At 47.9% G+C, this 14,551-nt stretch overlaps 1 protein-coding gene and 1 long non-coding RNA gene across 3 annotated transcripts in view; one reads left to right on the forward strand and one right to left on the reverse strand.

The window, feature by feature from the left end:
• Nucleotides 1-5,627, forward strand: part of LOC110216935 (uncharacterized) — a 69,702-nt gene extending 64,075 nt beyond the window's left edge. Inside the window, exon 4 of the long non-coding RNA XR_013485882.1 lies at nucleotides 349-5,627. This is a non-coding gene — a long non-coding RNA (uncharacterized LOC110216935). The remainder of the gene's footprint in view (nucleotides 1-348) is intronic.
• The window catches only part of CSPG5 (chondroitin sulfate proteoglycan 5), a 29,262-nt gene that overhangs the window by 8,109 nt on the left and 6,602 nt on the right, over nucleotides 1-14,551 (reverse strand). Inside the window, exons 2-4 of one of the 2 annotated variants that reach the window (XM_020999007.2) lie at nucleotides 7,975-8,697; nucleotides 6,126-7,331; nucleotides 2,093-2,281 (exon numbers count right to left, since the gene is read on the reverse strand). In XM_020999007.2, the coding sequence (XP_020854666.1) occupies nucleotides 2,093-2,281; nucleotides 6,126-7,331; nucleotides 7,975-8,093 (1,514 nt within the window). In that variant the 5' untranslated portion in view covers nucleotides 8,094-8,697. Of the gene's footprint in view, nucleotides 1-2,092; nucleotides 2,282-6,125; nucleotides 7,332-7,974; nucleotides 8,698-14,551 lie in introns of those variants that run through there. The other variant, XM_020999004.2, reaches the window with a different exon arrangement.

Here is a 14,551-nt window from a genome sequence, read left to right on the forward strand (position 1 = left end):
ATTAGGGAATGTCACAGGTATTAAAGTTCTGTCTGACACAACATCCATTCAACATCATGGACCAGTTCTAGACCTCCTAAATAATATCCCTAAGTCCACTGTACACACAGCATATTAGGAGAGCTAGAGGAAAGAGCTGGATAGAAAGGCGATGCAACAGGAGGAGACATCAGCAAAGTTAGGGTACAGAGAGAATCCACTGAGTGTGTTTGAACTGAGTATGCTGGAGAAAGCACCCAGAGCAAAGACAAAAACTAAGATACCTTCTTGGTTTTGGTGCCCTCTATTCTTAAAAGGAATCTTTTCTAAGACTCCATCTCTTCATTTTCTCCCCTGCCCCTTTTTAAGGCTACCATCCTACTTCTGCTGTCTCCAAATGGTCAGTGAGGATGGCCTTTAGAATTCTCTCCTCCTTCCTCCTCCCACTAAGCAGCAGCTTGGGAATAGGACATCACTACTCTCCCGTCCCCGGTGGTATGTATGTGGTGGGGGAGGGAGGAGCGGTCAATGAAGCAGCCAGAGAAACAGGCCTGTGTCCTTCCACAGTGATCACAAATACAGAGAAGGGCCTTGCCTCAATGCACAGGCATAATAAAGGGGCCCCTCTAGCCCTCCTTTGGCCAGCTTCATAACTACACAGAGCTGCCAGCAGCTGCACTTTGCAAAGGATGACCTAGCAGATGGCGTTTTGTCCTTTCCCCAGGGTGAGCTGAGGGAAAAGTCCTTCAGTCACATTTCTTGGGATCCTGGGTCAAGGAAGGGCACAAGATGGTGCTACAGGTTGAATGGAATGGGGTGGCTGGTAGTGTTAGGATAAATTTCAGCCTAGAACATGGGGAAACTTGGCTAAATCTAAGCTCATTCTATCTTGCCCTCAAAGTTTAATTTTTTTTGCAGTGAAAATCTGCAAGTGTATAGTAGTGTATAGTAGGGTACACACACAAAGGGAAACATGCATGTAACAGTACGGACAAGTATCTATGGGCAGGCACAAAAGATATCCAGATTGGTGACAGGTCTTTTAAAGGAATGTGTTGAGGTTTTGACCTCTCTTTTTGGCATAAGAATCACGGCTCTGGGGAATATGGCTCTGATCTCTGGCTCCCCTGTGCTGCCTTACATTCAGTAAGCATATGCAGCTGGTAGCAGCTCTTAATGTCCAAAGGAATGAATGGGGAAGGAGAAGGGAGAGGGATGGCTCTAGCAACTGGTCTGCAATCTCTGGCACCCATACCGGGAATTAGGGGCTGCCAGATCTTAATCTGAAACCCATGACTGATATTTTGCCTCAGCTATCTCACTTTAGGCTAAAGGAAGGGTGTTGCTGGCGAGGAGCGGCATCCTTCCCACCAGGGAATATGCCACTGCTGCAGTACCTGGACAGTCCATATGCAGACAAACCAGCACTGCAGACAATCTATGACATAAACACACCCCGCCCTCCCAAGAGATAGACACCTAGAGAATGCATAGCAAAAACTGAGTGCTCTGGAGATGGAGGCTTTGGAGCAAAGTGCTAGATCACAGTGCACGCACCCCCAGAACATGACCCTTAAAGATGTCTTCTTGCTCCTGTTTGGATTGTCATACAAAATCCTAGGCCAGGGGTGGGTAACCTCTAGGTCCTCAAGTGTGGCCCTTTGACTGAATCCAAACTTCACAGAACAAATCCTTTTATTAAGGATTTGTTAAATGGCCTGGAGGCCACAGGTTCCCTACCCTTATCCTAAGCAGTTAACTCTTCCTGTACTTGGGTAACTCAAAAACCATGAGTGGAAGTGAACTTGCCTGGAGAACAAGTCACATCATCCCAGCTTACATAGTACCTCGTGGCTTACAAAAGCTCTCCTCACAAGAATAGGTACTACAAATATTATTAACCCCATTTTGGAGCTTTGGAAACTGAGGCCAAGAGGTGAGATGACTTGCTCTTGGGCACGACAGCTGGTAGGAATATGAGGCAGGATTCAAACCCTGGCCCCAAGTCCAGAACAATTTCCACTCCACCACATTTATTCGGCATGGACGTGGGGTATTTGCTGAGGGACTGAGGGAATACCACTATGGAGGGAGAGATGGAAGAAAGACTCACTTGGTCTTGCGCAGTTTGCTGTTTTCTGTCTTAAGCAGATAGAGTTTCTTGGCGAAGAAAACAGTCATCATGAAGAGGAGGAGCAACACGAGGGCAGCTGTTCCTACGGCTACACACATCACCTGGAAATCAGTGATGATTGACTCACATCGCATCCCCTTGTGCCAGATGTAGTCCTGTGTGTTACACCTGTGGGAAGGAGCAGTGGGATGGGGACGGGAATGAGTCACACCGCTCCTGGCCTGGAGAAGCCTCCCTGGACGTGGGACGTAACCAACCCCCTAAATTCCAATGGCTTTTCCAAAACTGGCACAGTCCTATAAACTGCCTAAGCAGAGGGTCTGCAAATAGGTTTCAGGAGGTCTGGGAACTTGGATCAGAAAAAAAATGACATCTATATTTTCCACTAACCTCTAACTGGAACTTAGCATGTCCTTCAGTTTATTTAAAAACATGACCTGAGAAGGGTTGGTAGGCTTCGTAAGACTGCCAGAGGGGTCCACAACACAAAAAAGGTTAAAAGCTGTGGCTTAGAGGTCTAGTAATGCAAAACTTTATGCATTTATATAGCACTTTACATAATCTGTTATGTGCTTTCACCCAAATTGTATCATCTGGGAATCATAACTACAAAGAAGATTGGGTAGATATTATTACTTTCATTTTCCAAAGAAGAAAGCCAAGGCTGTGAGTGATAAGTTGAGGGACTTGCCCAAGCTCACATGCCTACTGAGTTGCAGAACCCAGGCTTCTGGTTCCTAGTCCATTGCTTTTCTCACTACATCAACCTGCCTCTTGAGAAAGGCAGTCACAGGAATTTTCCTGGGCACTATCCCTGATGCAGAGAACCCCAGATGAAAAAGGGCTGAAGAAGAGGCAAACATTATGAATGGCTTTAAAGAAATGACACAGATTTTTGTGTCTGACTTGGGGAACCAGTCTCTTTACTTTATAGCTACACCCTGCACATGTGACTTGCTAGATGCTGATATACACGGGGGAATAAAAAGACAGAATGATACATACACAGAAAGATAGATAGATAGTCCCACCCCACTGCCTTGGCCCCTATAACATGACCCTTCAAGTCCTCTTCCTATTACTATTTGAACTATTACACAAAATCTTTTACAGTAGCTTTCTAAGCACTGTCCTAGGCCCTCTGTCGGGTGACTTTCTCTTGCCCTTGAGGACATTTCCAGGCTCCTGTTCTTCCAATGACATTGCTGTTTCCATGGGAACCAGGCTGCCTCAAAGGGGAAAGATGTAGAAGGAGATGGGAAAAGGCAATGGAAGGAGGACATGAGCCCCACTGAATGACAAGGGAATGGGGCACTAGAAAGGGGATTTTGCAAGAAGGAATTTGCTACTCCCAGTTTTAAGGGTATTGCTTGGAACCCAAGGGATTTCCTTCCAAACTGCATTATCAAAGACACTAGATGACTTTCACTGTTTTGAAGACCCTATAGAACTCAGCTCACTCTTACCAGAGGGTCCTTGTCCTTCTATTACAGAGAAATTAACCTTCAATGCTCTGATTATATCCCAGAAAAAAGAGGGCAACAGAGACAGAAACTGCTGCAGACAGCAACTGGGGGTTCAGTCATATGTGCCTTGGAATGCACAAGAGCTTTCTAGCCAATGCCGATGGACATACGCTACCAGAATCAGGTTCTTTAGTAGGGGAACGTGTGAGTACAACTTGGATGAAAAATGGGAAAAGGGCAACAGGGATGAAATTGTGGGAAGCTTCTCCTGAGATTAGTACATGTCCACTGCTAGAGTTTGTGTGAGTAGATCCAAAGCTCAGTAGTTCAACATCTTACATTCCCATTTGGGGAGGGTCTGTGACTTTAAGAAGGCTCTATGAGCCTTTACAATCTCCAAGAAGTAACAAAGGATCTTAATTTCATATTTTTATTTCCACTCTTTAAGGGTGGAAACTCAGATTCCCTTGATTGGGTGCTGAGGATATTACATCATGGACTGCTATGGTGCACAGGCTAGTATTTCTTCTGTAGTTCCTTCACCTCAAACTAAGCTTCTAGAAACAGAAGCCTAGGACACCAACCAGGTGATGGATAGCATTGAGAGTAGCCACAGTTTCCTGTTAGAAAATCATTAGATGAGACTCTTTGTTTTCTCTTTTGACTGCCTTTGAATGGCTCATTGTGGAGCAACCAGAGAATCAGTATATACAACCTATAGGATACTCTACAACTGACTCTGCGGTCCCAAATGATTCAAACCATTTTCAGAAGCAAACACAAGCTTTAGTCCCAGATCAACAAAACTCACCATCTTTAAGCTTAGATAGACTATCTTTCTTTTTTTTCTTTCCCAGGAAGAATCTCCAACACTTTATACTCACTGTTCTTTACTCCTCTAATGAGGAGAGGGAATATGTATCTTCCTTTTCATAGATTATCTTTCTTTTTAGGATTTAAGTAGTTTGACATCTTCATTTCCCCTTCAAGAGTTAAGTGAAAGAAACATCAGGAACAAAACCTGAAGCTGAGTTACCCAAGATGAAGAAATTGTTCACCCAAGAAAATGGTAGAAATTCTGTTGCTGGGACTAAAGGGAATGCTCTCCCCAACTATCCAACCACAAGTTATATATCCCCTTGGGTTCTGTGAAAGCTGAAGACAAACTTTTCTAGTCCTCATCATTCTTGTCTGTGTCCCTTCCTGTTACCCCATTATCAGTTCAAACATCAAGATACTACCCAATACTGGTAGTGAATAATCACTAAGTTCTGACAAGGGATTGGATAGCAGCTTATCTATTCTAGATGTTCTACAATAATGTTTTCAAAGTTATTAAACTTCTCAGTTCCTTTATAGTATGAACTGAGTATCAAAGTAGGCAGGATCTAGGGTAGAAGAAAAAGGTAGAGTCTTGAGCATGAAGCTAACAGGCTAGTTTACATTTTTGGCAATGTTGGACATAGCAAGGGACTAGGGGACTCCAAAAAAGAATTCATGTCTCAACTTGCTAATTTTTACCCAGTTGAAGGGCTAATCTTTGAGTCCATTACCAAAGGGATCTTCGTCTCTGAACTTTCTCCAAAGATTAGCCTTTTCTGTCCACAGTCCTGCCTTCCATATTACCACAGAGAAAGACAATTCCATATCTCACAATGTAACAAGCCTAGTGCTTATCATATAACCCACAGTGGTCAGAAGGAAGGAAATGGTAGGTTTGGCAAAGGGACGGTGTCAATAGGCCACTAAATTCACAGTGGTTTATGGATTTACTTGACAATCTCTAGTCAAGAGTGATCCCTGGAAAAGACAAGGAGCCAGAGAGAAGGAAAAGGGGAAGAAGGTTAATGAAACTGAGCTCTTGGCACTTTTGAACCAGGGATTTGGGGGACAGGAACCTTTCAATGAGAAATTTATCCTTTTTTTTTTAAAGGGAGATCTATCCTCCACCCCTCCGTGCTTCCATTAAAATTAGTTTTGTTCCTTTGATACTTAGTATAAGAATTAAACTAAAAATGGAAGGGCCAGCATCCTCCTCTCCTCCTCTATTCCAACGTGCCCTGTCTCTTTTATTCCTATCTTGAGTACCAATCCTCTTTTAGCTCTTGAAGCTGGAATTTTCCTTCATAGATTTCTTAGCCCTTCAAGGATCTCATCCAAAACCCTTTCTTTGTCCTTAGAGGAAATCCATCATTTCCATCTGCAGTATGCAGATCTGACCAGGAAAGCTGCTTCCAAAAAATCTGGATAGCAGGACCCCATTTTCTAATCTGAAGAAATGGGAAGCAAGCATAAGTTTTATTCTTGGTAAATCTTTTTCAAGTGATAAATCATAGAGTAGAAACTCTAAGTGGAAATCCTGCAATAGGCATTGTTGTGGATTGGTTAGGGTTCTATAGTTCTAACCTTTGGTAATCTAGGTTGTTTGCAAAAGTTGTCTGTCTAGTTTCCTGAAGATTGCACCTTTCCTAGAAATAGGTTATGACAATATTCCCAAGAATAGATTTTTTTTTTGGACTGTGTTCATCCCTCTGCCCCACCCTTACCTGCAAAAGGCCCCTAAATTCTCCACCAGGTAGCATTGGCCTCCATTGTGGCAATAGCTCGGGAAGAGATCACACACTGACCGGCAGGAGCCATTGTGCCTAACAAAGCCACTCCGGCACACTGTGCCATTCTCACTTGGTGTCAGTTCTTTGACTACTTCTCCTGGACGAGGCCTGAAGGTGATACTGTTGTCTGGGTTCACCCCCAGAGTCTGCTGTGGAGGTACTGCATGCCAACGACTGGTGGGCTGGGAAATGCCTGGACCTGTGCTAGGTGTCAGGCCAGGTAGTCGTTGGTCATTTTCATCTTCTAGGTCCTGAACAGCTGCTTCTTCCTCTTCATCATCCTCTTCTTCTTCCAACTCATAAAAGGAGGTGGTGGGGTAGAAATCAGACTCATCAAAGGGGGTGAAGTCATCATACATGTCAGTCAGGCTCCAGGATGGTGCATCTTCACCTGGGTGAATATGTTGATGGGAAGTGTCAGGGGACTCTGGGAAGCTCCCCAAATCAGCACCTCGGCTGTCAGAGTCTAAGCCATCATAGTAGTCGATGTCGATGATCTCTGAGGAAGGCTGAGGCTCTGGAGTACCCAGAGGTGGAGAGGCAGTAGCTGGCACATGAGGGTCGGGCAGGCTACTGCCCAGGCTCAGCCACAAGTCCAAGGGGTTCTCCTTGTGGGCCACGTCAGGAAGTTTGGGGCCAGAATCTGGCAGGGTAAGGCTGAGGTGACCCCCTAGGGTAGGAGAAGGAGGCCCCTTTGCCCCCACGGGCTCTGAAGCTGGACCCCAACTTTCCCCAGAGGGTGGTACTTCTGTCTGTCTGAGCTCCTCCTCAAGGCCAGGGAGGGTGGCCCGACTGGCCTGGGGGTCTCCACTGCCAGCCTCCTCTCGGTTCTCGGGGGCCAGGTCCAGAGTCATGGCCTCAGGCCAGGCTGCTCCGGTCACTGCTGCGGAAGCCTCCAGCAGGGCCTCTTCGGACAGGGCTCCGACCCTCACAGTGGTCCCTGGGGGGCAGTCCCAACATGGGCCAGCCTCATCTTCACCCCGTCCCGCACGCCCCTCAGATAGGGCCGCCTCCTCGTCCTCCCCTGCGCCTTCCTCCTGGCGCGTGTCGTTGGCCCGAAGCGCCCGCTCTCGGCGGCTCTTCTGGGTCTCTGGCCCTCCCCGCTCCCCGACGGCCAGTGGGGCATCGCCCAGTGCTGGGCTCTGAGGCTGCGGCGGGACAGCAGGAAAAAGGAGGAAAAGAGCGAGGGCGTTAGGGCGGCGCCCGGCCTCCGGCGGTCAGCCTCCAGCCCCCTCCCCTGGTCCCCAGCCCGCGCGCCCCGGCCACCTGCAGCTGGCCGTGCTCCAGGGCCCACCCCTCAGCTTAGTCCTCTCCCAGTCGTGGCTCCGCCCCGTCTCACCTCGCACCCCCTCCCACCCTGCCGTTAGGGTGAAAAATGTCACTGACGGAGAGGGGAGGGCAAGGAAGTGGGGAATTGGTGACATCGCTCGGGTGCAGAACGGCCAGAAAGATCGGGGGGGGCGGGGGCGCACAACCCCTGTGAACCCCTTTCCCTTACGGGAGCCTCCCTTCACCCAATCTCCGGGAGGGTGGGGTGTGGGGATTTGGACACGTGCGAGGTTTCCAAAGCTTCACCCCCGCCCCGCATATCCCCGCGCCAAGCCCCCCAACCCCCCGTCTCGTTTTGGGGTAGAAGAGGACGCTCCCTTTCCTTCCGTCTCGGGTCCGGGGGTCTGGCGGTGTCTGCCTGGTAGGGGCCCAGCTAGACCAGGGGACCAAGGCCCGTGACTCCCTCCCCCCACCCCCACTCCGGCTGTGTAGGGAGGAGGGTCGCGTTCTGCACCTACCCGGTGCGGCCCCGGCGAGGCGGGCGGCTAGGATCAGCACGGCCCCCAGGAGCAGCAGCAGCAGCCTCCGCCGGCGGACCGGCCCCCCGACCCCCGCGCGCCCGGCTCGGCCCATCCCGCCGCTGCCCGTCCAGCTCCGGCTTGACCAGGCTCAGCTCCGCTCCCGCCGCTGTCCTCCTCCTCGGGCTGCCGCTTCCCGCCGGTGCCGCCGCCGCCTCCCCAAGACGGCCGCTCCCGCTTCAGCTCGCAAAGGGCAGCGAGAGCCGCATCCCGCCCCAGCGCTCTCCCCGGCCCGGCGCCGGAGGCTCCGTCCTCTTCCCGAGCCTCAGCCAGGCTCCCGCTCCCGCTCTCCCTCTGCCTCCCCTCTCAGTCACCCGCACCTCCCTCCTCCTGGGTATCCCTCCCAACCGCAGCTGCCGGCACTCAGCACCGCCCCTCCAGCGCCCCGGCGGGCTGTAGAGCCCCGGCTTCGGTGCCGCCTCCCTCCCGACTGCACCAGCCGCGGCTCCTCCGCACGTAATGCTGACGCCTGGCTCCGGGGGCCTCCTCCTTTCCTCCCCCCCCCAGTATCTCCGCCCGCAGAGGAGGGGGACTAAGGGGGTGCCTCGGCCCCTCAGCCGCACCCCTTCCTGACTGACTGACCTACAGCCCTGTCCCCGGGAGAGGAGACAGACGGAACAGTCCCGGGGAGAACACGCCTTCTCCGTCTCTCCTGCGCCCTAGAGAAGGGGACAGAATAACTGACATTACACAGGACAGGGGAGACCCAGCAATGACCGGACCCACAGCCTCCGCCCCTGCAGGGACCAGACTGGCAAGCATTGATTGCCTCCCCTCGTACCGCCCCCGCCTTCCATTCAAGCGACTGGCCAACCGACTATGCAGGGCGGGGTGCTGATGCCTGGGGAGATGTTTTCCCGCCTTCTCTCCCCAGAGCCCAACGCGCCCTCGAGGGGCTGGTATGACCACCATCGCGACCCTCAACGTGCACGGGCTGAGGGGACGTAATCACTCCTTCCAAGTAGGACGGAATAACACCCACACATACACACCTAGGGGACGCAATGACCCCTCCTCCCCACACCCGTGGAAGGACAGGATGCGGACACATAGAGGAAGGCAATGCAAAAAACAGAGCCATGAGGACTGAGGGCAGCTGGGCACACACAAGCCTTGGACACATCCCCTTGCGCCTGAGTGTGCCGAGTACCAGATACAGATCTGTAGGGCATACGGGTAGGGGGAGGGCATGTGAGCTCAAAGCCACGATGACAGCCTTCAGTTTGTGTACAAAGGTCCTGTAGGCTCAGGAATCTGGGGTGGTGGAGAGAATGTTTAAAAAGGCACCCACAAGCTGCAAAAGAGACTTTGACCTTAGACCATGTGGGAACATAAGAATGCAGACATTGGGATAGGGGCACACATGCACACACAGACACAGACACCACGCAGACTCACGGAAGCACAGATAATAACCTGAGCATTCCTGCAGAGACATACTATTTGCATACTGGGAAGTCTTTCATAGAACCTCAGAATTTGAGTTAGAAGCAACCTCAGTGGCCTTGGTCAACTGTACAACGATGAGAGCACATCCTTGCTCTCCTAGAAAGAGTTTCAAAGTCCCAGTAAGACAAGAGACCTATCTTCCCATAGAGATGTTGTGCTATCTTCCCTTCCCCCACTCCACACTCGGTACTTTCCCCTCTTCCTCCCCTCTTCTCAATTCCCAATGTACAGAGAAGAGGAGCTTCTTGGGGGTCGGGGAGAGGAGCCTGGAAAAGCATGTTTATTTCCAGGGAGATCCTAGGTTGCCCTACTACACCCTCCCAAATGGGGCCCTGGGCTCAGCTAGGAAAAGGTTGGCAGCTGCCAAGCCAGAAGCAAATGGGCCTGGGTTTTAATCCGATCAAATCTAATCTAATCTGAGCGGTTAAACCTACAAGCCCAACCAAACACAGCCTAGAGGGCTGTGAGGTGGACAGATAGTTCTACTTTGGCTCCTTTCATCAGAGTTGGTGGTCCAACAAGCTATGGAATTATTAATCTGTTTTTGGCTGGAAGAGGACTGTGAGGAAGAAAACACCTTGCTTGGGACCACCACCCCTGATTGATGGACAGACAGACAATCTCCTAGGAGTGACTCCAATAGGGCAAACCTGTAAGTAGCACTGTTTCCATTTAACATATGGGGAGACAACCCAGGAGGATTCCCTTGTCATTATAAACACATGACTGACTGGGTAAAATTACCTCATTAGACCCTAGCTCCCAGCCTAGTATGCAGCCTCATAATTTCTGGAGGATTGTATCGGGAGTATTCAGCTCTACAGAGATGACTCCAGTCTTACTCCCTAGATCTTGCCTTCTAAACCAGACTGAGAGTTCTTCAAGGGCAAGGAATGTTATATACATCACTTTAGCATAGTGTGAAAAGCACGGGGAGGGAGAACAAGGAGAGCTGGGTCTAATTATGTGATGGAAAGAACCCTGAAATTAGGATTAAGGGTGCCATGGGGGTCAGTTCTGATCTCTGTCACAAGTTGCATGACCTTGAGCAAATCACTTCCTCTCTCTGAGCCTCGGTTTCCACAGCTGTAAAATGATGGGCCTGAACTAGATATGCAGCTTTACAACCTCATGTTCTATTATTTCTTTGCATGAACTCTTTGGTGTGCAAGCTGGACTGCTCACGTTTCTTTTTCCTACCTCTGTCTTAAAGGTCCTTTCCACTTCTCAACAATTTATAAATCAGCCGCTAACTAGCTTTGTGCCTTTAGACAAAACACCAATCTATGCAAGCACATCCTACAGGATTAATTTCGCTAAAGTAGCACTCCTTTGCTCAGAAACACTTAATGGTCCCCCATTATCTACAAGAGGGGGGAAAAGCCCTAAATTTGTTAGTCTGGTATTCAAAGCCCTCCACAATTGGGCTTATCTAAGACACAAATCTGCGATTTTATTTCCCACTGTTAGTGCTCCAAACAAGCCACAACACCTTTCTTTTTCCCATCACTTACTCCAGGTGGAAGAATAACTTCCCTAAGTTCCATAGCATATTTTTGTATGATTTTAGAGCACTTACCCCATTCAGTGCTGTTGTATTTTGTGTGTGTGTGTGAAGCAATTGGGGTTAAGTGACTTCCCTAGAGTCACATGGCTAGTGAGTGTTATATGTCTGAGGCTACATTTGAACTCAGGTCCTCCTGACTCCAGGGCCACTGCTCTATCCATTGCACCACCTAGCTGCCCCAGTACTGTTGTATTAATTGAAGGTTGGGACTTACTGATTTCTATAGTCCCCATAGGCCTAGTACTTAGTAATATAGTATTTTGTATTAGCATATACTTCATTCATTCATTTTGAGTAGATTTCCAGTAAATTTGTTGAATGAATGGCTCAGAGATTATGGCCTGGGAATGAGGGCAACGAGGATAGTAGACAGCAAATGCCCTTTCATTGTCATATTTTTGGCCAAGAAGTTGCAATGCTCACAGAGCATTTTGGGTTAAAGAAAAGTGCTGAGAAAGGAAAAGGTAGAACAGGAGGGGAATCACAGAATCTCAACCTTGAAAGAAACCGCAGAATCAGACTAGTTCAATCCATACCTGAAAAAAAAATCCTTCACAACATTCCAGTCAATCATCTAGCCAACCTTGGATTGAAGATTACCTTCCCTACTTCCCAAGGTAGCCCATTCCTTTTGGATGGATCTAGTTGTTAGGGAAATTTTTCCTTCCATTAAACCTATATTTATCTGTCTGAAACTTCTATTAGATGCTACACTCCTAATTCTGCCTTCTGGCTTACTCCTTTTTGCCTAACAATATCCTTTTAAATATATATATTTGAAGTCAGCTATCTTGTCCAACTGCCCCCCTTGCTACCTTCCCTGTCATCTCCCCTCCAAGCTAAACATCCCCAGTTCCTTCAAGTGATTCTCCCATGTCACTAACATAAGGCCCTTCACCATCCTAGCTGTCCTTCTCTGCACACTGGTTTATCAACATGGTTGCTAAACTGAGATGCACAAAACTGAACACAATACTCCAAGAATTATCTGACCTGGGCAGATTTCAGGGGGAGTATCACTTTCTTATTCCTGGAAGCTATTTCTCTTCTAATGCAGCCTAATAATAACGATAATGATAGCTAACATTTATATAGTGCTTACAATGTGCCAGGCACTGTGCTAAGCACTTTAAAATGATTAGCTTTACGATATTGCCTACTCAAATTTTTTGACCCTCAGATTTCTCATTTGTGATCATCTGAATTACATCTACCTCATTATTGTTGATCAAATGAGACAATATTTGTAAGAGTGCGTAGCCCAATGCCTGACACATAGTAGACACTTATTCTCTCTCCCTCCTCTGTTGTGTCTCAAATGAGGTATATATATGGAGAACTCTAACTAAAGTGCCAGGTGAAGGTCAATTATTGTTAGTGGTTCCCAAAGAGGAGGTATCCCTATGGAAATTTTCCATTTCTTTCAAACTAATAACCAGATGCAGGTACTGAAACAACTCTAGGTAAATTCACATGGTATACACAACCATATACTACGAGCCTGGGGTTCCAGGATCAGATTTGCAAGCCAGGATCTATTACCCTCATCTAGGTCTTCAATTGGGATTTGAGGTAAGAGAAAGCAGTGCCGCATTGTTTTGGAGAATAATGAAGTGCCAACTGGACGACAGAAATCATAGCAGCTGTAGGGAACCTGGGTTCTGCCAAAAGGCACTGAGAAAAGGAATATGTAAGTATAGGGATGAGTAGATTTGGATAGGCAGGGGTTGGGGTGGAAATGAAATTAAAGAAGGTGCTATAATAACACATCTAGAAGAGAATGAAACTATATCTATCATACACACATACAATGTGTCTGCAAAAATGAAAGCACTGCCCCATGAACCAACATCAGGAGGCTCTGCCTCCCCTCTCCCCTTTTGTCATAAATGGAAACTAGTTTGGGTCATATTCCCCTCTTATACAATTAAATATTCTTGTGAAATCAGAAAATTTTAGAGTTTGGGGATCATCTAGTGTAGCCCTTTTGTTTTATGTAGGAACAGCCAGGACATGCCTTACTCAGACTCACATCTAATCAAAGGCTACATAACTAGTACTTTTTCCATTATTTTACTGCTTCCCTTAGGTCTTCAGGCAAATTAACCTGTAAGATTTTGGTTATGCATGTTATAACTAGGTGAGTTTTCCAGAATGCTGAAAGAAAAGCCCAGGGTCCTCAGCCTACCACCTGCTACTTGGTTGACCTGATGACCTTAGATGGTTGTTGGGGAATAAACGAAGATAGTGCTTGAGAACAGTAACTATAAAGCACATCTCAGATTAAAGCTTAGTAGTGCGCTAGAAATAAACTATGACACAGAAGATCTGACTGTTAATTCACAAGTGTGCTCTTGGACAATGTGAAGTAGGGAACGACTTCCATGGTTACTTTCCAGGATTACGAAGAATTCCACTAACTTTGTGACTTTGAACAGGTCATTCACCTCCCTATGCCTGTCCCCTCAACTACCATGAACATGTCCTACCTGTCCTAACCAGATGTCCTGTCCTGTTCCACAGTGGCATCTTCCCTCTTTCCCCACAGACTTCCTAAGCCCCTTCAACCCCTGATTGCTATTGTGCTATGCCACAGTGCAGAAAAACTGGGTTGGAATCCAGTCTCTGATACAGGTTTTATGAACCATCTGGGTTCCAGTCCTACTTGTGACCTTGGAGCAAGCTGTTTCCTCACCTGTAAAATGAAGTAGATGATCCCGCGGGTACTTTCAGGTCTAAATGTAGAATTCTACTATGACCCATCCCTTTCTCCACCTCTAATCCTATGTATGACACAGAACACTATGACCGTAAAGCTCTTTCACACTACAAAAAGGCTTTGCAAACTGTACAAGGCCCTGTTTTTCTTCAGTTGACCCCTTCTTGTCTTAGATGCATTTCGTGCAAAACACAAAGAATCATTCAAGGATAAGAGGAAATCAGGAGAAATGAAATGCAGGCGTGAAATACAACTTCCTCCTCTCCCTCTCTCTGAAGGAAGAACGCTAGCAATGGCAGCAGGCTAACCTCTAAGAAACAGAATTGATGCATATGTGCATCTCTTTACTCCTTCCATCTCATTCCCCTGGTCTGTATCCTTGGCTCACACTCAAGTCCCCTCTCCTGTCGTGCAGATCTTCCTTCGGTTTTTCCCTCCTCTTTAGGGACTATTGGTGTGTTTCCCTGTCTTCCTCCCCACTGCCCCTTTTGGTTGCTGGGGTGGGACACTGCAGGAAGGGAAGAGAATAAGAAGACTGTTTCTCCCCTTTTCAGTGGAGTGTATATTTTATGTCACTTTCTCTTCTGTTTGTGTATGTGCAGGCACAATCTTTAGCTCTCAGCGTGGGTGGTATTTGTAAGGCTTTGGTCTGGCTGGTGCTGAAAAGCAGGTCACACTGCTTATTCTCTGAGAATCTACAGCAACAACATCCACCTCAGTTATCTATGTTCCACCCACAGGCTGCTAAACCAAGAGAAGGCCCAACATCAGTCTGGCA

Source organism: Phascolarctos cinereus, unplaced genomic scaffold (assembly GCF_003287225.1).
Source record: "Phascolarctos cinereus isolate Bilbo 61053 unplaced genomic scaffold, phaCin_HiC Scaffold_4;HRSCAF=312, whole genome shotgun sequence".
In the NCBI taxonomy this organism is placed as follows: domain Eukaryota; kingdom Metazoa; phylum Chordata; class Mammalia; order Diprotodontia; family Phascolarctidae; genus Phascolarctos; species Phascolarctos cinereus.